Source organism: Panthera pardus, unplaced genomic scaffold, assembly GCF_024362965.1.
Source record: "Panthera pardus isolate Hobbes unplaced genomic scaffold, ASM2436296v1 HiC_scaffold_11, whole genome shotgun sequence".
Classification (NCBI taxonomy): Eukaryota; Metazoa; Chordata; class Mammalia; order Carnivora; family Felidae; genus Panthera; species Panthera pardus.
The window spans coordinates 89,316,476-89,343,368 of NW_026526666.1; the positions used below are offsets into that span (position 1 = coordinate 89,316,476).

Below are 26,893 nucleotides of genomic sequence, written 5' to 3' on the forward strand. Positions count from 1 at the left end.
AGAACGATAACTGTTGTATAGGCTTTACGCACGTGGAAAATGAACTGCAAGGAATGACGCTGAACTTAATACTTGTTACCTCGGGGGAGCTTTCTTTTCCCACTTTTAGTTTTGATATTTCTGTATTGTTTGACTTCACGTTATCTGGCAACAAATATCGATAGAGCACCCACTCTGTGCTAGGCACTCTCTTATCCGCTTGGGATAAGCCAATGAATAGATGAGATTGGATTCCCCAGGAGCAGAGCCTGAGACAGATTCAAGTGCAAGGGGCTTACTTGGGAAGTGATTTCAGGAAATGCAGACCAAGGAGGGAGGGAGTGAGACAAGGAAGGGAAGGACACCAGGGTCTGTTAGTGGGCAGGCTACTGCTGTGGGCAGCCAGGGCTTAAATCCTGCTGGGAGCTCTGGGTGACGGTGGGCAACACACCCACTGGAGGGCTGAGGGTGCTAGGGCTTTTATCCACCAGTTCCTACGGGTCTGGTTGAAGGTTGTTCCTGGCAGTGGCTGGCACAGAGAACTCCCTCGGGCAGACACCCAGCAGGAAGCTCTGGGGTCCCGGTGCACTGGTAGAGTGAGTGCCTGAGGGGACGTGGGCTGGGCACCAACAGTGTCCCCCACAGTGAACAAACTCCCCTGCCAAGCTTTGTGCTTGCAGAACTTACATGGGAGCTGGTGAGATACTCCACATGATCAGCAAGCCAATTATATAGTATGTTAGAAGGGGATGTGTGCATTGGACCTAAAAGGAAAAGGCTGGAGAGGGGTCACCTGGCTGGCTCAGTGAGAAGAGCATGTGACTCTTGATCTGTGGGTGGAGAGTTGCAGCCCCACGTTGGGTGTAGATATTATTTTATTTTTTTTAAAAAAAGGAAGTGTGGCTAAGTGAGATGGGCAGTGGGAGTTCCAATTTCAGACAGATTAATTTTATAAAACCAATAAAAGCAGGGCACCTGGGTGGCTCAGTTGGTTAAGCAGCCAACTTCGTCTCAGGTCATGATCTCGCAGTTCATGAGTTCAAGCCCCACATCGGGCCCTGTGCTGACAGCTCGGAGGCCTGGAACCTGCTTTGGATTCTGTGTCTCCCTCTCTCTCTGCCCCTCCCCCACTCGCTCTCTGTCTCTCTCTCTCTCTCTCTCAAAAATAAATAAATGTTAAAATTTTTTATATAAAACCAATAAAAGGGGGACATATATTAGACATCATAAAAAGAATGTAGCTACATGCATTTTGGAAAATAGAAACAAATTTTCACCTCTGATCCCATCAGCCTAACATAACCCTGGTTGTATTTTCTTTTTTTTTTTAAAGACGTGTTTTTATCTTTATTTATTTTTAAGAGAAAGAGAGAAAGAGGATGCGAGCGGGGGGGGAGGAACAGAGAGAGGAGACACAGAATCCGAAGCAGGCTCCAGGCTCTGAGCTGTCAGCACAGAGCCTGATGCAGGGCTCAAACGCACGAACCAACCGTGAGATCGTGACCTGAGCGGAAGTTAACCCCTTAACCGATTGAGCCACCCAGGCACCCTGATATTTATTTATTTTTTAAGTAATCTCTACACCCAACGAGGGGCTTGAGGTCGAGTCACATGCTGTACCCACTGAGCCAGCCAAGGTTATATTTTCTTTCAATTTTTTTTTTTCTCCTAGGCATTGGTTTTCCTGTGTGACTTTAGAAACAGTATACACCTAATTTTGTGCCTTTTTTCACTTGCCATTTTAACACAGCTCTTCCGTCTCCAAGGCCCATGTGCCCCTCCTCTCCTTCTCCTAAGTAAGGTGCCCACAGGGGAGTCTGAAGCTGATCCAGCTCCTCGTGAGAATAGGCAATCCCGGGAATTCCAGTGTCCGTGGACTGCAGCCAGCCAAGGCCCGCCTGCCTGATAGCAAGAAGGAAGGGAGCCTGCTGAGAATTACTTATTAATAATTAGTAATACCAAAAAAAGGGGGTGGGGCACCTGGGCGGCTCAGTCTGTAGAACATGGGACTGTTGACCTCGGGGTTGTGAGTTCAGACTCCACTTTGGATATAGAGATTGCTTAAAACTAAAAAGTGTTTACTAAAAAAAAACAACAACAAACTAAAAAGTGTTTACTTATTTATTTTTTTAGAGAGAGAGCGCGCGAATGGGGGAGAGGGGAAGAGGGAGAGAGAATCTCAAGCGGGGCTTGATCCCGTGGCCCTGGGATCACAACTTGAGCCAAAACCAAGAGTCAGACGCTCAACCGACTGAGCCACCCAGACACCCCTAAAATCTTTTTAATTATTTGTAATACATGGCATAACACAGTAACATATCTGGTACATACTAGGCTTCCTTCCCTTGATTGCTTCGTTTGATGGAGGGTAGGTGCAGGTGACCAACCCACGCCCCCTGGAGCTTCCTCTCCAGGCAGCTGGGGTCCAGGTGTGTTCCATCATCCTCATTCCGGCAGGCCTGGCTTCCGGAAGCTTTCTCCCCAGCCTCTGAGCTCTCTAGCTCAGTAGTGGGGCTAGCCTTCAAGAGAATCTCATCTCCAATTTCTGTTCTTTCAGGAGAGACTCTGTGGACTCCAAGTCATCAGCCACCTCCTCTCCAAAAAGGCCATCGATGGAAAGGTAAAGGAAGCCATGGGTTTCTCCATCCCAGAGGTTCTGTTCAGCACGTGTCCCTCTCTCTGCTTCCATGGAGGAAGCCCAGGGCAGGAGAAAGGAGGAAACTTCATACATTATGTTGCTTCCAAATTCTAGGACCCACGCAGCAAGTGGGCCCCTGAATCAGAGATAGGGCTCCTTCACTGGGGTGGCTGACCAGTCACTGTTGCCCCATCACTGCCTGGGGAACATTCTCAAGGTCAGATTGAACCCAGTGAGGACAGAGGTCTTGAAAGTCTATAACTGGAGTGTGATCTCTGGGTTTGGTTACCCAAAATAGCATAAATCATCGAGTTATTTATTCATCAAATATTTGTTGAGGGGTGGCTATGTGCCAGGAACTGTTCTAGGTTCCTGTCCATGGATATAGCTGTGAGCAAAAGGAAAATCGCTGTGGTCATGAGGCCTATGTTCTAATAAGGAGTGACAGGTAATACATAAGTAAATATGTGACCGGCGCTATGGGAAACAGCAGAGTGAGGGAGGTTGAGAAAGATGGTCATCAAGGTGGTCAGGAGAGTCCTCATGAACAAACCCTTCAAAGAGATGAAGGAATTAGCCATGCAGATATCAGGGTCATTCCAAGCTGAGGACCCTGTGTGGCAGGGGCAAGAAGCAGTGAGGGGGCCAGGGCTGGAGCAAGGAAGCGAGGTAGGAGAATTGGGGGACAGAGTGGCAAGGAGCCACAGGAGGAAACTTACCGGCATGCCTTTGGCTGCTGTACTGAGTGTGGATTGTCAGGGCCAAGGGCAGGAGCAGGGACCAGCCAGGGGGCCATTCAGTAAATCAGGCAAGATATGGTGGCTTGGACCAGCGCGGCAGCAGTGAGGAGAGAAGTAAAGGACTCCGGATATATTTTGAAGAGAGAGCTGGCAGGATTCTCTGACAGACTGGGGAGGGGTACAAGAGTATAGGAAGAGTCAAGATGACTCCAAGTCTTTTCGCTTGAGCACCACCGAGGACGGAGTTGCCCTTAGTTGGAACGGGGAAGACGGTGTGTAAATCAGGCTACGGCGGGAGATGCAGAGCTCAGGTTTGGATGCGCTGGGTTTGAGGGGTGTCCTAGTCATTCAGGTGGAGAAGTTGAGTGGGCAGTTAGGTTATACTAAGCTAGAATTCAGGAAGAATGTCTTGGGCTGGAAATCTAAGTTTCAGAGTAATTAGCATGTATCTAGTATCTGAAACCACAAACCTGAATGAGATTGCTAAGGAGAGACTGGCTAAAAGAGGGAGTGTGAGCTGTGTTCCGGGGGGAGGTCCGAGGTCAGAGCAGGGAGAGGTGGCTTAGAGGTGGATCAAAGCAAATGATTAGTGTCCAGGGGCCATACTGGATGCTGGGGCAACCGGGTTAGGATATGGTAAGGGTGTTGGCTCCTAGGAGGCTATGGGGAGCCGCTCCGTTATTAGACCTAATGTGCCAGTGAGACTGACACTGGAAAGAAAAGAGGCACAAAAATTAGGTCATTTAAGGCTTTCTGGAGATTAAACAGACCCGAGATGTTGATGGGGGCTGCTGTTCGCTCTGTTCCAAAATGGCTGCCGGGGGCCAGCTGATGAGTGGAGGCTCTGGTGAGTGCTGCTTGGGAGTGTGTCTGAGGCCCCATCCCGCCTCTGAAGAGAAGAGTCGTGTGGTCCCCTGGCATTGTCTTCCATGAGTGAGGTCTAAGAACGGAGGCTCCGGCGCCATCCTGGTTCTACACCAGTGGTTCTCGATGGAGAGTCATTTAGAAACTTGTGGAACACTTTTGTCACTCTGACTTGGAGGGGATCTCAGTTCAGGGTGCTGTAACAGGACGTCATGGACTAGGTGGCTTAAGCAACAGACGTGTATCCCTCACAATTCTGGAGGAAGGGAAGACCAAGATCAAGGTGTTGGCCAACTCAGTTACTGATGAGGGCCCTATTCCTGGCTGGCAGACGGCCACCTTCTCACTGCCTCTGCACCACACACACACACACACACACACACACACAGGGAGCTCTGATTTCTCTCCTTCTTGTAAGGACAGTGATCCTATCGTGGGGCCCCCACCCTCATCTAAACCTAATTACCTCTCAAAGGCCTCACCTCCACATTCTATCACATTGGGGGTTAGGGCATCAACATGCGAATTTATGGAGGACACAAACATTCAGTCTGCAATGGGAGAGAGGGAGGAGTGCCGCGGCATTTTGTAGGCAGGAGCCAAAGATGTTAAATGTCCTAGAACACGAAGGACAGCCTTGCATAATGAAGGATTGATTGTTCTATCCCCAAAGGAAACACTGATCATTAGTCTAGCTCTGGGTGTGATGTTATAATAAAAACAGTTCATGTTTGTGTAAGGATTTATACCTCCATACTCGTCCCCTGACTTTGTCTGGTGACCTTGAAGTCTCCTGACTCCCTCCCATAATGCACTCTTTTTCTGAAGGTCAGTCAAGCAGACCATGTTTGTCTTTAGAGCAGTTGCACTATTTCCTGCTGGTTCTGTATTGGGGGTGGGGAATCCAGAGGGACAGAAGCGAGTCTTGTAAATCCACCTTGTCCACTACCCGGACTGTTTTCTGCACTCTCTTCCTCTCTATTTCGTCTTTCTCTTTAATCCATCCATCGATCCATCCATCCAGCACCTTTGTTGAGCACTTCCTTGCAAAGTTAGCATCCTCCGGGAGTCAAGGTCGTGTTCACCCAGTGGGTGACTAGTGGAGACCATGGCAGACTGGAAAGCACCTGCCTGTCTGAAGGGGGCGCTCACTGCCCAGCCCAGCTATTTTGTTGCTTTATGGAAACGCAGGCTCTGTGTTCCATGTCTTCTGACTTTTTAAGGAAAGCGGGACATCTCCATTTTCATATGAAACTCCCAATTTTAAATATTGGCAACATATTCCTATTTTTCTAAGACACAGTAGGGCAAAGAAAACACATCTGGAGCCCACCAGTTGTGGCCTCTGAGCCCAGGCAAAGATTTAAACTCATGACCTCTGCCTTTATAGAGCTAATCACTAGCATGGAGGCAGACACTAAAATACTTTCTGTTTTTATTTTCCAAATGCTTTTTTTTTTTTTTTCAAAAAATGTTTTTCAAAGCTATAACATTCGATGGGGACATAGGAAGAGTGTCTCAATATGACTTGAGAAGTCAAAGAAGACCTCGTGGAAGAAAGTGTATTTGTGCTCAGAACTGAAAAATAAAAAGGAGTTTGCCTGGTAGACAAGCCAAGTCTCCCGGGCAGTGGGAATGGAACGTGCGAAGGTGTGGTAACGTCAGTGAGCATGGTGCTCTGGGAACTGTAGCTGGGGCATCAGGGGGCAGAGCACAAAGGGCACCACTGTGACAGTGAGGAAGTTTGCACTTTATCAGCTGCCCTTAGAACCCGGGTGTCTGGATTGACTTTTTGCGGAACAGTCAGGCTTGCCTGGCGGTGTAGTAACGGCAGTGCCCTCGAGGTGGCGCGCAGGAGCAACGAGCAGGCCTCCCGGTGCCTCTGCTCCTACCTGGGGCGGGAGAATTTTTCTAAGGGCTTGGTGATGTCAGATCACAGACTGGGTCTGGCGCTGGCACATCCGGGGAGCAGAAGGAAGCTGTTGATAAATCCGACGCCCCACCCCCACCTCCGCCAGTGATGCCTTCTCTGCAATTTGTCGCAGTTCCCACTCGTGTGCGCTGAAAGCAAAATGAGCCTGGCTGCCTGAAATGCCACCGACGCGTGAATTCCAGCCAGCCAGCCGGCTCCTAGCCGAGGGGAGGGAGGGACGCGGGCTGGGAGCGCCCTGCCAGGAAGGGGCAGTGGGCATGCAACAAGCAGCCTAACCTAACCTGAGTAAGGGGACTCTGGGAAACTCTCTGCCTTTTAGGGACACAGTGAGATGTGTTGAAAAGAATTTGGAAGGCAGGCAGATCTAGGTTTGTGGTGTAAGTCTACCATTTGCTAGTTGGATGACCTTGCGCAAGTCAGTTCAGCTCTCTGAACCTCAATCTATTGATCTGTAAGATGGGGATAATTATGACCCCCTTTCAAGGTCCTTATAAGAATTAAATGGGGTAATAAGGGGCGCCTGGATGGCTGAGTCAGTTAAGTGTCCCAACTCTTGATTTCGGCTCAGGTCATGATCCCATGGTTCGTGAGTTCGAGCCAGGCTGCAGGCTCAGTACTGACAGCACGGAGCCTGCTTGAGATGCTCTCTCTCCCTCTGTCTCTGCCCCTCCCCTGTTCTCTCTCCAAAGAAACTTTTAAACACATAAATGTGGTAACAAAATGCTTAACGCTGTTCCTAACCCATTTAAATGCACAATAAATGCATACTGCTTGGTGATAATTCTGACACTTACTGTGCAAGCTATGTAAATTACCTAACCCTGCATTACTAGAATTCTCTTAGGTGCTTTAATCCTCTCAGAAACTTTCTGAGATGGGTACTGTCGCCATCCCCATTACTCGCCCAAGGTCACATAGCTACAGAGTGGTGGTGTCAGGCCTTGACCCCGGAGTGTGGCTCTGGAGCAGCTTGTTCTTAATAAGTATACCACTCAGTGTGGGCATCCCCAAGTGAAAACTGTTGTTATCATGACTCCTTCCACGCAGCATGCGCCAGGCTCCCCTGTGTCGGTTCCCTACTAGTGAGTCCTATAGACACCGAGGATGTGGTGGTGGGGTTTGCAGGTTACTGAGGGGCACCAGGAAGAATCTGGGGCTCCATCATGACTGGAGATGAGTTGGCCTGGGTTGTGGCAGTTGACAGGCACTGACTCAGCTCCCTCTCTCGATCTCAGGGGGCAGGGTCACCAGCCTTCCAAAGAGGACCTGTCGCCCACGCAATTCAGCTCTATCTAGGCCCTGTGGGTGTGCCTTTCATCTCTTTGTGGGCAACTCCCTCAACTCACATTCATTCATTCAACAAAGGTTCATCGAGTGTTGGCCCAGAGCACTGTTCCAGGTGCTGGAAAACAGTGGTGAACCGGCCAAAGGGGTCCCTATACTCTGGAATCTATCGTCTGGAGATGGAGGCAGACAGTGTTTATAAACACACAAACAAGTTAATTATAGACTTGGATAAGTGCTATGAATGAAAGAAATCAGGTCATGCGCCAGAGAGTTACAGGGCAGGGACAAGCTGCTGGGCTGGGCTGGTCAGGGGAGGCCTTCCTGAGGATGTGATGTGTGAGCCGGGCCTGACTGGTGGGGAAAAGGACCAGTTGTAAGACAATCTGGAGGAGGAAGAGCCTTCCAGGAGGAGGGAGCGGCCAGTGCAAAGGCACTGTGGTGGGAGTGACAGGTGTATTTAAGGAAGAGAAAGAAGCAGTGCAGTGGGGGTCTTCAGTGAACTGGAGTGTGGCATGATATTAGGTCAGAAGGAAGGCAGGGGCCGATGTGGCAGGGTGGGGGGCTGGGAGGCCAGAGTGAGGAGTTTGGCTTTATACTGAAAGTAATTGGAAGCCATTAGAGGGTCAGAAGCGGGGAGCTATGATATCAGCTGTGAGTTTTTAAAAGGGTTCCCCTGGGCTTCTGTGTGGCAAATGGGTTGTAAGGGGGGCAAGAGGATGTCGAGAGACCAGCTTCAGGGCTACTGTGGCTGCGCAGGTGAGAGCCCCGTGGCCAGGACTAGGGTTGGGCGTGGGGAGATTCGTTCCGGTTGCAGGCAGCCCCTTAAGCTCTAGAGTTTACACCCTTCCCAGCCTTCCCTCCCCCACACCTTTCCCTCCCACTGAAATCTGACCCCAACAGACAGCAGGTTGGGGCTCACGTTCCCCATCCCCTGTGCCCACTGCCAGGCCACTCAGTTGTCAGGCAGGGTTGGGTCGAATCCGGGGTAAGTTGATCTGGAACAGAAAGGTTCAAACTGCATTTAAAAAATAAAGGCCAGGAAATCCCTTTGGACCAAATTTTTGGGAATTCCAAATATAAACCTTAGAAGAGCAGAGGCTTCCCTTCCCAGCCCACCTCACTCCTGAGGCAGCACTGAGGCACCTTTGAGGAACCTCAAGGCTCCAGAGAACACAAGAATCCCAGTGGTCCAACGGTGTCTGTGGTGACAGAGGGCATCCAAGGTCAAGGCCAACAGCAAGGGTTGAGGAACGAAGAGGTCTCCGGCAGAATCTACGTTGAAGAGGGCTCAGCAGGATGTCGGATGTAGGATCTCGTAACCCCATATTTTTAACACTGCAAAGCCTAGGCTACTTGGTCAGCCTCACTCTCGGGCACAATTCCTTGGGCCTGGCTTTTCAGAAGCCCAGCATCGTCTTCCTGAAGGTAAGAAGTGCATCCATACCTCCAGAGCTGCCTGGTGCACCTGCCCAGGTTGTGCTCTGTACAACCCCAGGAGGCACCCAGCTGACAATATGAATGGAACTCCCTGGAATTAAGAAATGCAGCAGCCCTTTAGGACCTGCCACAAGAGTTCAGTGTGGTAAGACCCTGGAGCGGAGGAAGGGGCTCAAATTTCTTCAACTCTCATGAGTCCGGTTTTCCTCGGAGGCCTGAGGGCTGGCCTGAAAAGAGCCAAGACGTGAGGTCGGAGGCGTCTCGACTGCCTGGCCCCACCCCAAGGGTGGTGCGGAAGCAGCTCTGAAAGGGAGGCATTCGTGCAACTATCGCTCCAGCCTCTCACCTGTACCTGTGTCAGCACTTTGTTCTTTTTGTCTAACTTTCTTTTATTGTGAGAAGATAGTGTGTAACAGCATGTGCCATTTTAGCCTTTTTTTTCAGCATAAGAAAAAAGATATTTCATCAGGCTGAGTGGAGTAAGACTTACCAGATATGTAAGACAGATGAGTGAGCGTTGTGTATTTCACATTTGATGGTTATTCTTATTCAGTGAAGTTCCTATATAGATTTATTTTATTATTTAAAAAAAATTCTTAACGTTTATTCATTTTTGAAAGACAGAAAGAGACAGAATGGGAGCAGGGGAGGGGCAGAGAGAGAGAGGGAGACACAGAATCCGAAGCAGGCTCCAGGCTCTGAGCTGTCAGCACAGAGCCCGATGTGGGGCTTGAACCCACAAATCGTGAGATCATGACCTGAGCCAAAGTCAGAGACTTAACTGAGTCACCCAGGCGCCCCAGATTTTTTATTGTGTCAAAATAAACATACCATAAAATGTAGCCATTTTAACCAATAAATAGATTTTTTAATGTTTTATTTATTTTTGAGAGAGAGAGTGAGCAGGAGGGGGCAGAGAGAGAGGGAGACACAGAATCTGAAGCAGACCCCAGGCTCTGAGCTGTCAGCACAGAGCCCGATGAGGGGCTCAAACCCACGAACTGTGAGCTCATCACCTGATCCGAAGTTGGACATTTAACCAACTGAGCCACCCAGGCACCCCTCGTTTTAACCATTTTTTAAGTGTATAGTGGTATTAAGTACATTCACATTGTTGTGCAGCCATCACCAGAACATTCTCATCTTCCCAAACTGAAACTGTGTTCCCATTAAACATTATCGCCCCATTTCCCCCTCCTCCAGCCCCCGCATCCACCATTCCCCTTTCTGTCTCTATGCATTTCACTATTCCAGGTACTCCACGTAAGTGGAATCATACAAAATTTGTCCTTTTTTTTTTAAGATTTTATTTTTATTTGAGAGAGAGAGAGAGAGAGCATGCAAGCAAGGGAGGGGCAGAGGGCGGGGGGGGGGTGTTGGTGGGGGACAGAAGATCCAAAGCAGGCTCCGTGCTGACAGCAGTGAGCTCAGTGCGGGGCTTGAACTCACAAGCCCTGAGATCATGACTGAGCCGAAGTCAGATGCTCAACCGACTGAGCCACCCAGGCGCCCCCAATATTTTTGTCCTTTTGTATCTGGCTTATTTCACTTATAATGTCTTCCATTCATGGACACTCATCCACGTTGTACCAGGTGTTGGAATTTCATTCGTCTATATGGATTCCACTCCTTTCTGTGGCTGAGTAATATTCCATTGTGTTATATACTACATTCTGCTTATCCATCCATCCGTCACTGGGCACATGGGTTGCTTCCTCCTTTGTTGGCAGCTCCTTGAGAACAGGAAGACAGGAAGCCTGTCTGAGCCATCCGGTTAGAGTGACCACTCATGATTATCAAATGTTTTCCTTTTTTTTTTTTAATTTTTTTTAACGTTTATTTATTTTTGAGACAGAGAGAGACAGAGCATGAACGGGGGAGGGGCAGAGAGAGAGGGAGACACAGAACCGGAAGCAGGCTCCAGGCTCTGAGCCATCAGCCCAGAGCCCAACGCGGGGCTCGAACTCACGGACCGCGAGATCGTGACCTGAACTGAGGTCGGATGCTTAACCGACTGAGCCACCCAGGCGCCCCAAATGTTTTCCTTTTCATGCTTACTCATTTGAGAGAAAAGAGCAAACAGGAGAGGTGCAGAGAGAGAATCTGCACTGTCAGCACAGAGCCCAACACGGGGCTCGAACTCACGACCCATGAGATCATGACCTGAGCTGAAGTTGGGCGCTAAACCGACTGAGCCACCCAGGCGCCCCCTGTATATATATTTGTGGGTTTTTAAGCCCAAACCAAAATGAGATCGTTCTTAGGCAGTGAGTGAATCTTAGGAGTTAAGAGTGGAGAATTTGCAATCAGACAGACTTGGGTTCAGGTCACGATGACGTAACCAGTTCCTCATCTGCAAACGAGGAAGAGAAGAGTATCCGATTCCTAGAGCTGCTGTGAAGATTAAATTAGAAAATATTCCGAAAGTTGCCTGGCACATGGTAAGGCCCGCCCTCTTCAATGGTGGTAAATTCACCATTCAAGAGGCTGCCGGCTCCTTGAGGAAGGGAGCTCTCCTAACTTGTCTGCTTTATCCAGACCTGTGGAATAAGTGTCTAGTAAGTATTTACTGGATGAGTGAGTAAATGGTTCAGTAAGAAGATAGAGCACCTCGCATGGTATCTAATGGACTGTAGTATGATTTCAAACCCTGTTATGCTTCCCTGTAACCAGCAGAGCAGAGTGGTTGGTTAGGAGCCTAGGCACCGGATTTCAACTCCGGTGGGTTTTAGTTCCGGTTCCCCCAGGTGTGTGACCAGAGTCAAATTATTTCAAATGCAACCATCTGTGCAATTCACTTTAAAGTGCATCTCGAAAATGGAGATAAGAATAGCACCAGCCTCATGGGGGTGTCGTGAGGATTAAATGAGATGATCCATGTCAAGCGCCTAAAAATAGCACCTACCTCAGAGGGCTGTCATGAGGAGTAAGGGAGATCGCCCACAGAAACATCCAGAGTGGTGCTCAGTGGATGCTTTATTCGCTTAATGTCAAGATGTCTATTACTGTTTGTCATCCTCAGATCAAACAGCAGCAAATCGAAAGCAGAGACCCCCAAAACACCCACCAGCCCCTCGACCCCCACCTTTGCCCCCTCCATCTGCCTCCTGGCACCCTGCTATCTCACAGGGGACTCGGTGCGGGACAAGTGTGTGGAGATGCTCTCAGCAGCCTTGAAGGCCGAAGGTGAGAGGGCCTGGGCCAGGGGCAGGGGAGGGAAGGGCTTCCCAAGGGCAAATGAGATGCAGTCTTTCTCAGTGCCATGGGAGTGGAACAGGATGCTACAGTCCCCTGCATGGGTAGGCTCCACTGCCAAGGTCATGTCTGGCTAATGCCTGTGCTTCCTGAATCTCTTTTAGATGATTACAAGGATTATGGAGTCAATTGTGACAAAATGGCATCAGAAATCGAAGATCATATCCTTGAGCTGTGCCAGGGCTGTGGGTGCCCGGACGCCAGGAGCAGGTCTCCCAAGTGCAAGGGACCCAGGACAGTGAGGGGGAGGGGAAGGGCTCGGGGCCAGCCCCCTGCTCTGCCTCTGAACTGGAGTTCTTCATTCTAGCTACCATTTATTAAGTCTTGCACCTGCCAGCCTCTTGCTAAGCTGTGTATGAGCAGTACCTCGTTCAAGGTTGAGAACAATCCCGCAAGGTAGGTTCACCGATTAATCCCATTTTACAAGTGCGAGGTCCCAGGCTCGGAGAGGTTAAGTCGCTTGCCAAAGCTCCTACAGCTAATAGTAGTGGTAGACTTGGGATTTGAACCCAGAAAGTGTGACTCTAGAAGCGGAGGGTTCAACTGCTGTGCTAAACAGGTCGGCTCATCATATGGCTGGGTTGCAGTGTCAAGTGTCAGAGCAGGTGGGGAGGACAGCGTTTCTCATGCTCAGCCTTCTCCCCTCTTCCGTCCTCTGAAGAGAACAGCTCCCATTTTTGATTCCCTACTATATACCAGGCACTGTGATGGGCAGTTGATACTTCCTACTTCTGCCAATTGTCACAATCTCTGTGAGGCAGGGGCTGTTGTTCCCATTTTACGGATGAGGAAACCGAGGCTCGAGAACTACTGGGTGTCACAGCTTGACTAAAAACCTTGGCCTTTGGATTCCATGTCCTGAGTTCTTTACACATGGCCCGTTCTCCCCCTTTTTGAGGGGGGGGCTGTATAGACAGAGGAGGTGACCACTGGAGGGATGTGGGCTCATTGCACCGAAAGATTGTTGTCTTGGGAAAGAAAATCCCACAATGTGCCCCAATGAATGCATGGGCTATCTTTTACTGGAGAGACAAAGCTTTGCCTATCAAAGAGGGAAGGGGACAGAATCCCCAGGGGAGAGGGGTTCTGACTGTGACTGGGCTACCTAGGGAGCTCAGTCTGTTGGGGAGGGTCCCTGGTCAGTCTGGGCTGACCATGGTCAACAAGCTTGCCTGTTGCCACTTCCTGCCTGAGTCCTACCTTTATATCCTCTGACATATTTTCTGGGAGTTCCCCTCCACCATCATTTAATTATGAACGGGCATGTCCCGAGCTGTCCCAGCACCTCACCAGATACATTGTCATAAATCCCATTTGATCCAGGAGCATAGAGCACCAGGTATCAGAACTCTGAGCTTTGTCTTTGTTTCCTCCAAACGGATGTCCCTTCAGACAGGTCCCTTCCACCTTCAGGCTCAGTTTGAAACAAAGGTGGGTTGGGGCACCTGGGTGACTCAGCCGGTTAAGCGGCCGACTTCAGCTCAGGTCGTGATTTCGAGGTCTGTGAGTTCGAGCCCCGCTTCGGGCTCTGTGCTGACAGCTCAGAGCCTGGAGCCTGCTTTCAATTCTGTAGACGCCCTCTCTCTGCCCCTCTACTGCTTGCTCTCTGTCTGTCTTTCTCTCTCTCAAAAATAATAAATGTTAAAAAAAATTGAAACAAAGGTGGGTGATCCGGTTCATAGTTCCACACCTGGCCTTTCCTCCTCCTCTTCCTTCACCGAATGTCCCTCTCCTGAAGGATAGGAAATCAGAGCTGCATCGAGCCCTTTGTTCTTAGAAGATGGGAGGTAAGGGGGCGCCTGGGTGGCTCAGTTGGTTAAGCGACCGACATCGCCTCAGGTCATGATCTCGCAGTCCCGTGAGTTCAAGCCCCGTGTCGCGTCGGGCTCTGTGCTGACGGCTCAAAGCCTGGACCCGCTTTGGATTCTGTGTCTCCCCCTCTCTCTGCCCCTCCCCCACTCATGCTCTGTCTCTCTCTTTCTCAATAATAAATAAATGTTAAAAAATTTTTTAAAAAAAGAAGAAGATGGGAGGTAAGGAGGAGGATAAGTTCGGGGGCTTGAATGCTCTGTGTCCTAAAAAGGTCTGTTCTCTTTGGAGTGACCTTGCACTGACACGGCAGTGTAGGGCCGTGCTCCTCTGAAGGGGTCAGTGACCCCCAGGCCCGTGCTCCACCTCATCCTGCTGCCCTGTGATCTCAGGAAACGGAGACAGAGTCAGGGAGAGGCTGATGACAGTGCTGCCGGCCCTCCTGTCCCCCCCATATCAAGCAGATACACACCTCCAGGAATCCCAAACGCACATTTTTAAACAAATCTTTCGACTTTCACATGCATTATGGCACGTTCTTTCTTTTCAGGCTGTTACTGTACAAACAGCATGAACACAGCAGGAACAGGAAAAAATAGATAACAGCACCTTTCCTCCCACTGCTTGTAGCAAGGCAGCCGTTTGCATGTGTCCGTAGTCCCCACAGTCTCTTTCTCGTATGTGGCTCTTCCCAGCAGAGGGCTTGCCTTCCTGACTCTGCTTGGCGTGGGAGACGGAGAACACGCGGCTGTGCTCCCTGCGCTCCTCCAGAGGATGGAGAAGGGAGGAGGGGGTGGGCGGCCTGTCTGGGAGGCAGCGTCTGGACAGAGAACTCACCGTGGTCGGTGGTCAGGGGCGACTTCCTGCTGAGTGAGTGGAGAGAGCATTACCGTCAGGAGGGGGTCTGGCTTCCAGCCCTGTCTCTGCCGGGAATTTGCCACGTGACCTTGAGCAAGGGCCCACATCCTTTCTAAGCCTTTAGCTTCCTTATCTGTTCATGAGAGAAGTAACTCTGACCAGCAATTCCCAAAGTGGGTCCCATGGCATGGGGGTCGGTATTCCTAGAAAGAAAGGGGGAAGCGGGGAGGTGTCTCTATCCTGTAATATGTTGGAAACACCAAGTTAAACACAATGATGTGTTTATTGCAATACCTCTTAGAGCCTTCAACCTGGGCCTCCCAATCTTACGTTTTCCTCCGGTAGCCGGACTCACAACGTCCAGAGGCCCTTCGAAACTGGGGGATACCTTTATCAGTGTCCTCATCTTCACAGCCCCTTCGTGTTGAGCACTTGATGTCCCAGACACCAGGCTGGTGCATCACGCGGTACGGCTTGCTGAATGCTCGGCACAGCCCTGTATTTTATAAATTAGGAAACAGAGACACAAAGAAGTCACGTGACTCACCTGAGTCACACAAAAGGCTCGACAAACGCAGGATGCCCATCCCTGGGGTCCTGACACCACAGTGCTTGCTGTGGCCTGATCTCACCAGAGAGACCGTCTCTCGTTCGGGATGCGTAGCTGACCCCAAATGCCCTGAGCGAGATCTCCACTGTGGGAGTCAGAGGCCACACGGGTGCCCAACCCCTGTACTAGTCCAAGGAGAGGAACCGATGGTCCTGGGGCTCCTCGGGCTTTGGGGAGTGGCTCCCCAACCTTCTGTGCCCCTCCACGAGTGGCTCGCTGGCCCTTGACTGTGTCACATATCTACCAGGAGCTCAAGAGCACGGACATGAAGTACCGGAACCGGGTACGCAGCCGGATCAGCAACCTCAAGGACCCCAGGAACCCCAGCCTGAGGAGGAATGTGCTCAGCGGGGCCATCTCTGCTGGGCTCATTGCCAAGATGACGGCAGAGGTGAGAGTGGGGCTGGGGCCTCCGCATGGTGGGGCAGGAGGCCAGGCCCCGCCGGCTTGGCCCACGCCTGAGAGGCAGCGGTTTGTGACTCAGTGGAGATGAGCCGGGGGGCTTTTTCAGCCAGCCCACTGCAGACTCCCCTTCCCTCCAGGCTTCTGGGCCGTCAGGAGAGCGAACACAGCTCATATGAATTAAGCACTGCGCTCAGTGCTTTGGGCTCATCGGCTGATTGTATCTTCACACTAGGTAGAAGTTGTTTATTGTCCTCACTTTACAGAGGAGGACACGGAGGCTCCGAGGAGTTCGCTGAGTTGGCCATGCACACGGCTAGAACATGTCAAAGCCAGGGGCACCTGACTGTCTCTGTCGGTAGAGCAAGCGACTCTTGATCTCAGGGTTGTGAGTTCGAGCCCCGCGTTGGGCGTAGGGTTTTCTTTGAAAAAAATTTAAATCTTTAAGAAAAAGAAAATGTCCAAGCTCCCTGGCCCCAGAGCACCCACTCTTTACTGCTTTGTTATCTACCTCCTTCTTCTGCCTCGTTCAGTTCTATATCCCGTTATGCAGCTCTGGGCGCAAGCCAGAATAGCGGTCCCTATCTCCATGGAGCACAGCCCTAGGTGGGGAGACAGACGTATTTTCAAATTTATGCATACAGAGGTGGTAAGAGCCGCGATAGAGCCACCAGGAGGAACTTACAGGAGGGAAGGATTGACCCAGCTTAAAGGGGTCATTAAGGGAAGGAAAAGGAAACAAGCCTGTTCGAGGAAGTCTGTGCAGTGTTTAGCAGCTTCAGAACTGTGCCAAAGTGCATGAGTTTGAGTTCTGCTTCTCTCACTGAGCTGGGTGGTCTTAGACAAGCTACTTAACCCCTCTGTGCCTCAGTTTTCTCATCTGCGAAACAGGAATAATAAGAAGAACCGCTATCTCAGGAAGGATTGAGGAATTAATATATGTGAAGTGTTCAAGTTAATATGTGTAGAGTGCTCCCCAGAATTTGTATACGATAAGCTCATTCACTGACCATTTCGTGTAACCCCCAGCACCATGCTGTGGAAGAGGAAATATTATGCCCACTTTATAGCAGAGAAAACTGAGGCCACACACAACTAGTAAGTGACAGATGAGAGTCTGAGCCCAGATCTGTTTATTTCAGAGCCCACGCCGTGGAAACACCTTTTGTACACCCTTAGGTATGAGCAGCTCCCTGTTGCCGGAGTTGATAGAGGGGGTTTCCCGCAAGCACTCGGATTGCACTGCTGAAGCACCTCTCAATCCAAGTGGCCTAGACAAGGGGAGGGGAAATGCACTGGGATCGTGGCGTTCCGGGTGCGCCTCAGGATGTCTGGGAACCCTCTGAAACTGGTGGCAAGGGTGTGCCTCTGTGTGTGTGTGAAATGTAGTGGGCGCGTGTACATTTTTCTGTTCGTTGGTTTCCTCAAATATCTCAAATAAGAGAGGGCCCTGGTTTTACGATAAAATGGGGAGCTTGGCACAGGTAGACCAGGATTATCTTTCTGCTTAATTCAAAATATCTGATCTTTTTTTTTTTTAATTTTTTTTAACGTTTATTTATTTTTGAGACAGAGAGAGACAGAGCATGAACGGGGGAGGGTCAGAGAAAGAGGGAGACACAGAATCGGAAGCAGGCTCCAGGCTCTGAGCCATCAGCACAGAGCCCGACGCAGGGCTTGAACTCACGGACCATGAGATCGCGACCTGACCCGAAGTCGGCCGCTTAACCGACTGAGCCACCCAGGCGCCCCCAAAATATCTGATCTTTTTAGGCAAACAGCAACACATGCCCAGAGTTACAAATCGCAACTTGGCTTTACGGTGTATTCTCTTTCCTTGCGAGGAGGAGCTGGGACTTTTCGTGAAAGCCGAGCCTTGTGTTTCCTCCTCCCTGGCCCTCACTCTATGCCTCTGGGGTCCCTCTACTTCTTTGTGTACGCATTGTAGGAATGCTATCAAGAGACTCTTCTGGGCAATCCAAGGCATTGGGAAATCAGGCCCAGGAGAACCAAGAGCAAGGTGTAGACACAGGTTTGAGCCAAACCCAGCAAGATCGCAGAAGCTAGAGGTCAGAATGGAGCTGTGTCTGGGTTAAGGCCAAGGCAGGCTCCAGAAGTCCCAGCACAGCAACTGACCGAGCCAGACATGTGGATGGTCTAGCCCCACCCAAGGACTGTTCACTAGAACAGAGCGAGAGAATCAGGTGGTCAACCCAGGCCCAAGAAGAGGCTGACCAGACCAAGAGGAGCAAGCCAAGAACTTAGCAGGCCCTCCACAGGGCCAGCCACCAAGGACCCTGTCCCCTGCCAGTAACCCAAGTGCTGAATCAGAGGAGACCTTCATCTTGGGGTCATCTTTTGCCCCAGGCAGGAAGTTTCTATAAGAAATAGAAGACCATTTTTGCTCCAATAAGAAAAATAACGGTTCCGGGTTGGGCTATCCGTTGTGCTGTGGCTCAGGGGACAGGGAGTTGCCATCAGGAAGAGCCTGGGACAGCGGATGCCTGCTGCACGGGTGTCCCTCACTGCATCCTGTGTCTCCCTGACTCTTCCTCATTCTTCCTTTTCTCTTCTCCCCTCTACCCAGACACATTACAGAATGGGGTCAATTCTGAGATGTTCTTTAGAGCTGGTGAGTGGATCTACTGTCAGCACCATGAGGAGACGGGTTTTGTCTGTTCTCTGCTCAGCCGGCACTGAGACCCATGCCTGACCCGTCCTAGCTGCGCCACACGTTGGGTTCATATTCGGGGTCCTCCTCTAACGATGTATACACGCGAGGACCAGTGTCCTCTCCCACCGTACTTTCCTCATTTCCTACCTTATTTTCCATAGCGCTGTACTTCCTCCCTGTGGCCTTGACGTTGCCTCCTCCTAGGCGAGGCAGGGCAGAGATAGGCCAATGGACTGGTGAGTGGGTGTTTCTCTGTTCTCTCTCACACAAGACCCTCTTTCCACAATCCGCCCCCCAGCCACATCTGCCACACTCCTCACCTTGAACACACCCCAGACACCCTTCCCCAGATGTGTTATTCTGGTCTGATCTTTTGCATCTGTTGTTCTCTTTCTCTATAGCTGCCATCTCCCTTGGGTACTCCTGCTTATCTTTCAAGACCGGTTAAGGTGTCTTCTTTAGTGAGCCTCCCCTGCCCCCAAGCAGTCAGCCACGTACCCTGGGCTTCCCCCCCCCCGCCCCCCCTTCCCCCCCCCGTACTTTGTATACCTTGGCTTTAAGTACTTCATATGCTGTCCTACAATCCTGTCTAAACACTTGGCTACACTACCAGATTAGCATTGCCTGGGGACAGGAACCAGACCTTGGTATCTGAATCCTTAGGGCTCAGGGGCAGTGGTAGGAGTATTTACACGATGGAAATTGGTCACCCCTCTGGCTAAGGCCTGTTCATGAGCACACAAAATGCAGCTAAAGGCATTCAATAAATTGACATCCAATACATTTTGAATGAATGCATGCATTGAGCTCTGGATGTCCCTCCAAATTAAAGTCAGCTGCTTTTTGCTTGTATCGCCCCAGGTTGACTTGTTTTCCTGTATACCCCTGCCAATGGTTAGGACCTGGTCCTTGAACTTAATACAGTAGGACTTAAACATCTGCACCCACCGGAATAACTTGAGGGCACTAGTCAAATTCCCAGGCCCGCCCTTAGAATTTTGGATTCATAGGAATGTGCATTTCATCAGGAGGCCCAAGTGGTGATAACTCCGTGGTCGGCACACCAAAATCACTTGACCTTTGTGCCAGCTCTGTTTTCCGTGGTTTAAGGAGTCAGGATAGACAGCAACAATGACAATGTTTAGCCAGTGCCAAGGCCTCATTTTAACGTTAGCTCCGGCTGCCCTCCCTCCCCCCAAACCAAACTTACCTAGAGCTCTCTCCAGTTTGAGTGGAGGAGTCGGAATGGCCAGGCAGGTGGATCAAGGCAGGATAATGCAAACACTGAGTGTCTGCAGTAAGCTGATGGGAGACAGGAGACTCTGTTCTATGGGAGCTTAAAGACAAAGATGTTCTGTGATGCAGGTGAGCAGTTAAGCTCGTGCACCCAGGAGCTTCAGGTCCCACTTGGGTCAGGGTAGCAGCAGCAAGTCATGGATAGTTGAGGTCAAGGTCCCCAGCAGGCAGAATGGACTAGGCAGTGATCACAGTTTGGATCAAGGGCCCTGGGTCAAGTCCAAACTGGAAGGATAAGGGGAACATGACAGATCAGGTGGTCACGGTCCAGCCAGTTCAAGCAGGAAGGTTTAGGCAGGTACCCGAGGTCCTGGCCGGCAGGGCGAGCACCAGATCTGAGGAAATGTATACAAGATGTTGACCCCGGGCTGGAAGCTATTTGCCTTCTGCTCTCCGGCACGCGCCCTACCGCTCGTGGCCTGCTCAGAGTCTGCCTGCAGGTTTGCCCGTCCACCCGAAGCAGAATGGGGGCTCTTTGGGAATGGCCTTTCCTCAGCTGGGCCAAGGCCAGGACTCCAGGCCTCCCTCCGGCTCCTTGTCCTCAAGCCAGCATGTTCCCCTCTCCTCTGTTCGGGCTCCCTAGAAACTGGATGGGGGGCAGGGCTCCTGGGACTCTTTATCCCTGAAGGGCAGACTCATTTCTTTCCAGGAAATGGCCAGTGATGAGCTGAGGGAACTGAGGAATGCCATGACCCAGGAGGCTATCCGTGAGCACCAGATGGCCAAGACTGGCGGCACCACCACTGACCTCTTCCAGTGCAGCAAGTGCAAGAAGAAGAATTGTACCTACAACCAGGTGCGGGAGAGGAGAGGCTGTGGGGGCACAGGGAAGGGGGTTGGGGGGCAGAGCCAGAGGGAGCCTCGGGGAGAGCCCGGGGGAGAAAGGGCTAACAGCCCAGGCTGCAGAGAGAAGGGCACCTCTCAGTACATCAACATGATGCACCGTGGCTTCTAGAAAATGTTCTGCTGCACGTAGACTCACCTGGATGCGTGTTTACGAGGCTCTGGCCTGCCCTGAAGCCAGAAGAGGAGGAAGCAGACTCACCAGGCGTAGACTCGTGTAGAGTCCCAGATGGGATGGTTGGAAAGAAACTGAGCAATAGAAAACTTAGCTCCCTCTTTATACATGGGGAAACTGAGGCCCGACAGGGGTCAAGCTCCGCAGCTCTGTCCAAGATGGCCAACATGGTCCTAAGTGGCAGAGATGCTGTTAAACCCAGATCCAGACTTTTCTGCCTTCGATACGGCCAACTTGGCCAGTAAAGCTTAAGGGATTCGGCCCCAAGCCCCGAGGGTGAAGACCCCTATCCTGGCACAGGGAATTTAGAAGGCTGGGGAACCCCCTTCTCTGAAAGACTTAATGCCCGAAAACTGCCTTCCGTTTCTGGGTTGTACGTGTTATGTTCTTGGGACACCAATATTCCTGGATTCTAACTTGTACCTAGTCACGTTAGAACTCCACTCATCCCTCCGTCTGCCGGACATGCCAAGATTTAGCAAGAACGCCTTGCCCGCGGGAATCTTTGGCTGCAGCAGAAATACAGCCGGCCTTGCCATTCGGGAGAAGTCTCTCAAAGAATTCCCGTTCAGGATTTCAGAGGTGTTTTTGTAAGCCTCCTGCTTCCTTCCAAGCACATTTCCACGCGGAGTGATGTGCTTCCTGTGGAGTGATTACCTCCCTACCAGAAAGAACTAAACGGCCCGTCAGCAGAGCTCTCCCTGCACAGAGAAACCCCACTGTTACCCTCCTTCAGGTGCTACCGCTCTCTAGCAACGAGGCTGGGCGAAGCCGGGTCCTCCTGGCCCGCTGCTGGGCTCCCTCGTGAGCCGGGCAACCACCTCCCACCGCACAGACTCCCAGCTCACATCACATTCACAGGCGAGTGTTGGCAGAGGGACATGTCGTGGTCATCCAGGGTCAGCTGTAGAAAATCAGAACAGCAATTGTTAAATCTGGAAATTCAACAGGTTTGCTGAGAAGCCCGGTGCCTTTTGCATGGTTTGGGTAAGGGGACGAGAAACTAGAAAACATGGTATTAACTAGTCCTCGTGATCCAATGATCTTCAAATTCCTGTTCCTCTCCGGGCCTCAGTTCTTGCAACTCTAAAATGAGGAACGAACTCGATGGTCTTTAAGGGTGCTCCCAGCTCACTCAAGTTCTGATCAGTGGAGCACAGCCACGAGGGTGTGTCCAGAGGTGAGTCAGGGAATCATTCCTGTAGGAGCTGGGCCTTGAGGCAAGAGAAGAGAGATCAGTTCAGAAGGATCGAGGCCAAAAGTGAAAGTGCAGAGGGCTGGGTGAGCCAGAGAGGCACTAGAGGTGAACTGATGGACCTGAGAGAGGAGAGACAAGGATATGCTGCTCTCAGTGATGAGGGAATTGCCAAAGTGGGGCGGGAATAACAGTGCCGAGCTCTGGGATTTGGGCCTTCTGCTACAGACAGTGGGAGCTACGGCAGGTCCTAGAGCACAGGAGTGAATTCCTGAGCAGCCCTGTTCTCTCTCAGGTGCAGACACGCAGTGCTGATGAGCCCATGACTACCTTTGTCTTATGCAATGAATGTGGCAATCGCTGGAAGGTCTGTATGTCTGTAACTTTCTCCCTCCCCTGTCGTCCACAGCTGCTGCCCCACATAAGGAGTAGTATACCCACAGCCAAGGAGGGGGGCTTCCCAGCCTGCAGAGCTGGAGATAGTGGCGGGTGGTTGCTGGGGAGGCGGGGAGAGAGTGCATGTGCATGTTTTTGTTGGGGAAGCCACCCGGCTGGGGTGGGAGCAGCCGCCCACATTTTATCACAGGATGGGCAAGTCTGTCATTTGAGCACAGATGCAATCAGCCTCCTGAGATCCACAGAGGGGAGGAAAAACGATAGCACTCTGCATTTGGGCCACACCTCTTTGCAGAGTTCTTTCGCAGATGCAATTTCCTTTGAACCCTGCCCAGCACAGCCAGGGGTGAGCGCAAGGCTGAGCCCTGTCAGGGGGCGTTGCCACCAAGCGCTCCCAGGTCATCTTCTCTTCATAAGGCAGCCCTGGAAAAGCCCTAAATTACCCAAGACTGTAATCTGGGCTGCTCCGGCCCCTGCAAAGGCAGAGGTTTTGTTTTAGGGCATGGGAACCAAGCACACACTCCTACCAGAGTGCTCCTTCCTGCCACGTCTTCTGAAAAGACTCAGTGTGGTCATGTGATTCATGTCAGTTTCCAGTACCGTCTGACTTGCACGTGCACTGTGTGCAGCCTGGGCCACCAGGCAGGCTGCAGGTGCCCCGAAAGTTCTCAGGTACTTGGCAAGGAGCCCAAGACTGACTGGGAGTCGGGAGCCCTGGTTTTAGGTCCCCCTCTGCCCTACCCACTGTGTGGCCCTGAGCATGCCATGCACCTCCCTGAGCAAAAGGGTGATGGTGATGCGTTTCTCCCATGGTCGATGCGAAGATCATCACGTATGCATACACGCTTTGCGAACAACTATGAGAAATATTCCTCTCACTCTCAGGCGAGGAAATTGAGCCACTGAAAAATACTTAGCGAGCATAAAGCCGGCACAGTTTGGAGCACTGAAAGACAGTACTCCAAATTCCTGATCGATTAAGTTTTCTGCAACCTTACTAAAGGCCTTGATAGCCCTGGAGCCTCATTAGAACCACTGTTGTTTTTTAAGGTGAAAGTCAGATGATGATGTATTTTTCCTTTATTCACTTATTGAACACTTAGGGATGGGGCCAGTGTAGTGGCCTTGGGGTTTAGAGCATGGGCTTTGATATCAGTTTTGGATTCTAGGTTTATCACTTACAAAGCGACTTTGCTGAGTGACCTGAACTTGCCAGGCCTGAATTTCGTCATTTATAAAATGCGAGTGTTAATATCTAGTCCACAGAGCTGTTTTGAGGATTAGAGAAGGTAATACAAATACAACATTAACAGGGCTTCTGATAGCACGTATGGTATCTTTGTCAAATCGGAAAAGGGTCTCCCTGCCTCCAAGTGAACCCAGCCTTGCACCAGGATACAGCACTAGGCAGACGGGGCAGGAGCTAAGTTTCAGCCCCAATTTGCCCTGTGGCCAGGCTCTCTTGTGCAGTGAACAACCTGTACAACTATACCAGAAAAAAAAAAAAAAAAAAAAGCCCTGAGCACATATGTGCTGACACATAGAAACCACCACTCTTATTACGGTCCGTTTGTTACCTACTGGTATTATGGGAGTTTGAGTAAGTCACTTAACCTGTCTGAATTGCTCCTTTACCTACAAAAATGGGAGTGATATATAGTGTCTACCTCATACAGTGATGGTCAGGATGTAATGTTGCCTATCCCAGAGGAAGTGCTCAACAAATGGTAGCTCTTGTAATTTTTACAGTTGGGAAAAGGACATTCTGCATGCTGTGAATCCAGCTCCCCGCCCTCATCTCTTAGTTGGAGAGGCAGGGCTCACTAGAGGTAGTAGCTACGTGACTTCTGATTTTCAGGTAGTGTCCATTGCCATGTGGGAGGCTTAATGGTAATCACAGCGATGTTTTTGACCATGAATTAAAAGCCCACCACATACCTGGCATCAGATTTTCACTCATTTATCACCTGCTATCTTCTTGCATTGGCCAGCGCTCTGATCCCATTTTACAGATGAGTGATTTGTTCAAGGCCACACAGCTAATAACGGCAGAGCTGGGATTTGGATTCTGGTCTGTGTGGCTCCAGATACTACCTTCTTTTTCATGTCCCCTCCGTCTGCCCCCTGGCCTCCTTGGGTGACACAGGGAAAGCTCTAAAATGTTACTGCCTTTTTGATTTTGTAGTTCTGCTGATGGAACCGCCAGCCAGGATTTCAGTGAACAAGGTGAGGAAGAACAAAGAGAAAGCACTAAGCCAATCTAGCTGGAGAAAAAAATAAAAATTAAGATGAAGAAAAATGCTGAACTCTGAATGGGGTCTTAGGGATCAGAGGGAGAAGTCTTTTGCATGTTAATAATCAGTTATTAATATACGCTAATGGGGTAGCATAATTGGGATGCGACGCTAAGAGTCTGTGTTGACAAACCTCTTGCAGGAGCTTAGAGGCTTCATGCCCGAGGTGTCCTGCCTTAGAATGTGGGCTGGCAGTCCTTTGCTTTGAGGCGCCTCCCTCACATCCCAACCTCTCAGCTTTTTCCAAATTGAAAAATACCAACCGGACACAAATCTTACCACCCCCCCAACCCCCCAGAGTCACACGTGCAGAACAGCATGCACACAGTTTGGCATAGGCAGATGGGACTCCCGTGCCGTGTAGAAAGATTTTTACTTCTCATCTCTTCCCAGACTCTCTGCGATGCCCTGTTTATGCTGGCTTTGGGCACCTTTAAGGACTCCAGACCCAGTCCCTCTAGGCAGGGAGCAGATCATCTTGAGCTCAGGCTTTCTGAGCGAAAGGTACAGCAATGCCTTTGAGTTCTGCGGTCCCTGGGAGATCCGGAGGCTTGGAGCCTGCCCGGGCCCTGGCAATGCACTCTTCACAGCTTACAGGGCACAAGGCACCTTGGAGTGCTCCTCCTGCAATGATACTGGCTTGCATTTTATGCTAATAGGAAATTTAGGCAAAGCTGGAACCTTCTGGAAGAGTCTTGTGAGCAGGTCTGGTGAGCACGTCCAGGGTCTCAGGCTCTGGCTATCTCTGGCCTTCTGACAGCCCCAGGCTGAGCCTCCTAGACCCTGTGTTTCCTCAAATAGCCAAAGTACAGGGGTCTGTGAATTCGTGAGAGCTTGGGAAGGTCACTTAGCCTCTCTGGGCCTCTTTCTTACCTGTAAAAGTAGGAGTGGCATGAGTGCCTACTTCACAGGGTCATTGTGCAGAGGCCACTGGTTTCCATCCGCCTGGGTTCACTGTTAGAGCAGCTGTTGGGAGTAACTTCAGCCCAAGCTCCTTATATGCCCTGGCATCATCCGGGGATTAGTCATTGCCTTCCTCCTTCCATCCATCAAGCGCCTCCTTGTATAGACGAACCTGTAAATAAACCGTGCGTGGAAATCTGCCACCAGCTTCAGCTTTGCAACAGTCAGATTTGGGGTAGGTCCTTTGGAGGGACTGAAAGTCTTCCCACGGAAGATAAAAGACAGAGCTTGTAAGTGGCAGAACCAGGACCGAAACCCTGGTCTTCTGCTTCCTGTCACTGTGCTCAATGCTATGAAAGCCCCAGAGTCCTACACAGTGCTCAGCCCCTACCTTCCAGGAATTCCAGGCCTGGCAGGGAAAGAAACCATAAGCAGTCTTCCATGCCCGGCAGGATGTGATAAGAGCTGTACCTGAGGGAGGCATATTACCCATGGAAGTATGGGCCGGTGTTGCCTCCAGAGCCAGGTGCTTCTGAAAGTTCAGTGTGGATGGGAACCCCCTGGGGATCATGTTAAAAATGCAGATTCTGATTCAGTAGGTCTGGGGGGAGGGTGAGATTTTTTATTTATTTTTTTTTTTAGTTAAAAATTTTTAAAAATGTTTATTGTTGAGGGAGAGAGAGAGAGAGACAGAGCGTGAGCGGGGGAGGGGCAGAGAGAGAGGGAGATGCAGAAACCGAAAAGGGCTCCAGGCTCCGAGCTGTCAGCACAGAGCCCGACGCGGGGCTCCAACTCACGGACCGCGAGATCATGACCTGAGCCGAAGTCGGACGCTCAACCGACTGAGCCCCCCCGGGGCCCCCAGAATTTTCATTTCTAACAACGTCCCGGGTGATGTTGTTGCTGCTGGTCTGTAGAACACACTTTGAGTAGTAAAGGTTTAGATATCCAGATTTTTCTTTGCATGATCTAATCCTCCATCCAAATGCCTAGAAACCAGAAGCAACAATTATCAATACATTCAGGTTAATAAATGTTACTTTGGGCTGTTTAAAGCGGCACTGGGTGGGGGGGGGGGTGGGTTTCAGTAGTCACGGTGTCCGTATCCATTGTGCTCCCAGTGTCCCAGGGAGTTACAGCACAGGAAAAATACAAAAAACCGAATCTCCACCCTCAATGACCTTACTGTTTACAAAGGAGATGAATCAGATTAAACAGCAAAAAAACAAGTCAGCTCCAGTCTGCACATCTATACAGTACACATCTACATTCACAAAAGGGCCCAGAAAAGCATGAATAGGCCTC

General features: G+C 50.6%; 1 protein-coding gene and 1 long non-coding RNA gene across 3 annotated transcripts in view; one reads left to right on the top strand and one right to left on the bottom strand.

The window, feature by feature from the left end:
* TCEA3 (transcription elongation factor A3) overlaps positions 1-24,690 on the top strand; it is a 38,300-nt gene extending 13,610 nt beyond the window's left edge. For both annotated transcript variants that reach the window (XM_053898816.1, XM_053898817.1), the window contains 7 exons: positions 2,537-2,599; positions 11,901-12,064; positions 12,238-12,293; positions 15,646-15,801; positions 20,432-20,578; positions 22,291-22,362; positions 24,577-24,690. In XM_053898816.1, the coding sequence (XP_053754791.1) occupies positions 2,537-2,599; positions 11,901-12,064; positions 12,238-12,293; positions 15,646-15,801; positions 20,432-20,578; positions 22,291-22,362; positions 24,577-24,585 (667 nt within the window). In that variant the 3' untranslated portion in view covers positions 24,586-24,690. The remainder of the gene's footprint in view (positions 1-2,536; positions 2,600-11,900; positions 12,065-12,237; positions 12,294-15,645; positions 15,802-20,431; positions 20,579-22,290; positions 22,363-24,576) is intronic.
* Positions 14,057-20,435, bottom strand: LOC109274295 (uncharacterized). Its single transcript, XR_002083528.2, has 3 exons — positions 19,697-20,435; positions 18,634-18,686; positions 14,057-15,296 (listed from the first exon to the last, which is right to left on the bottom strand). It is a non-coding gene; the product is annotated as an uncharacterized LOC109274295 (long non-coding RNA).
* Positions 24,691-26,893: the final 2,203 nt, after the last annotated feature.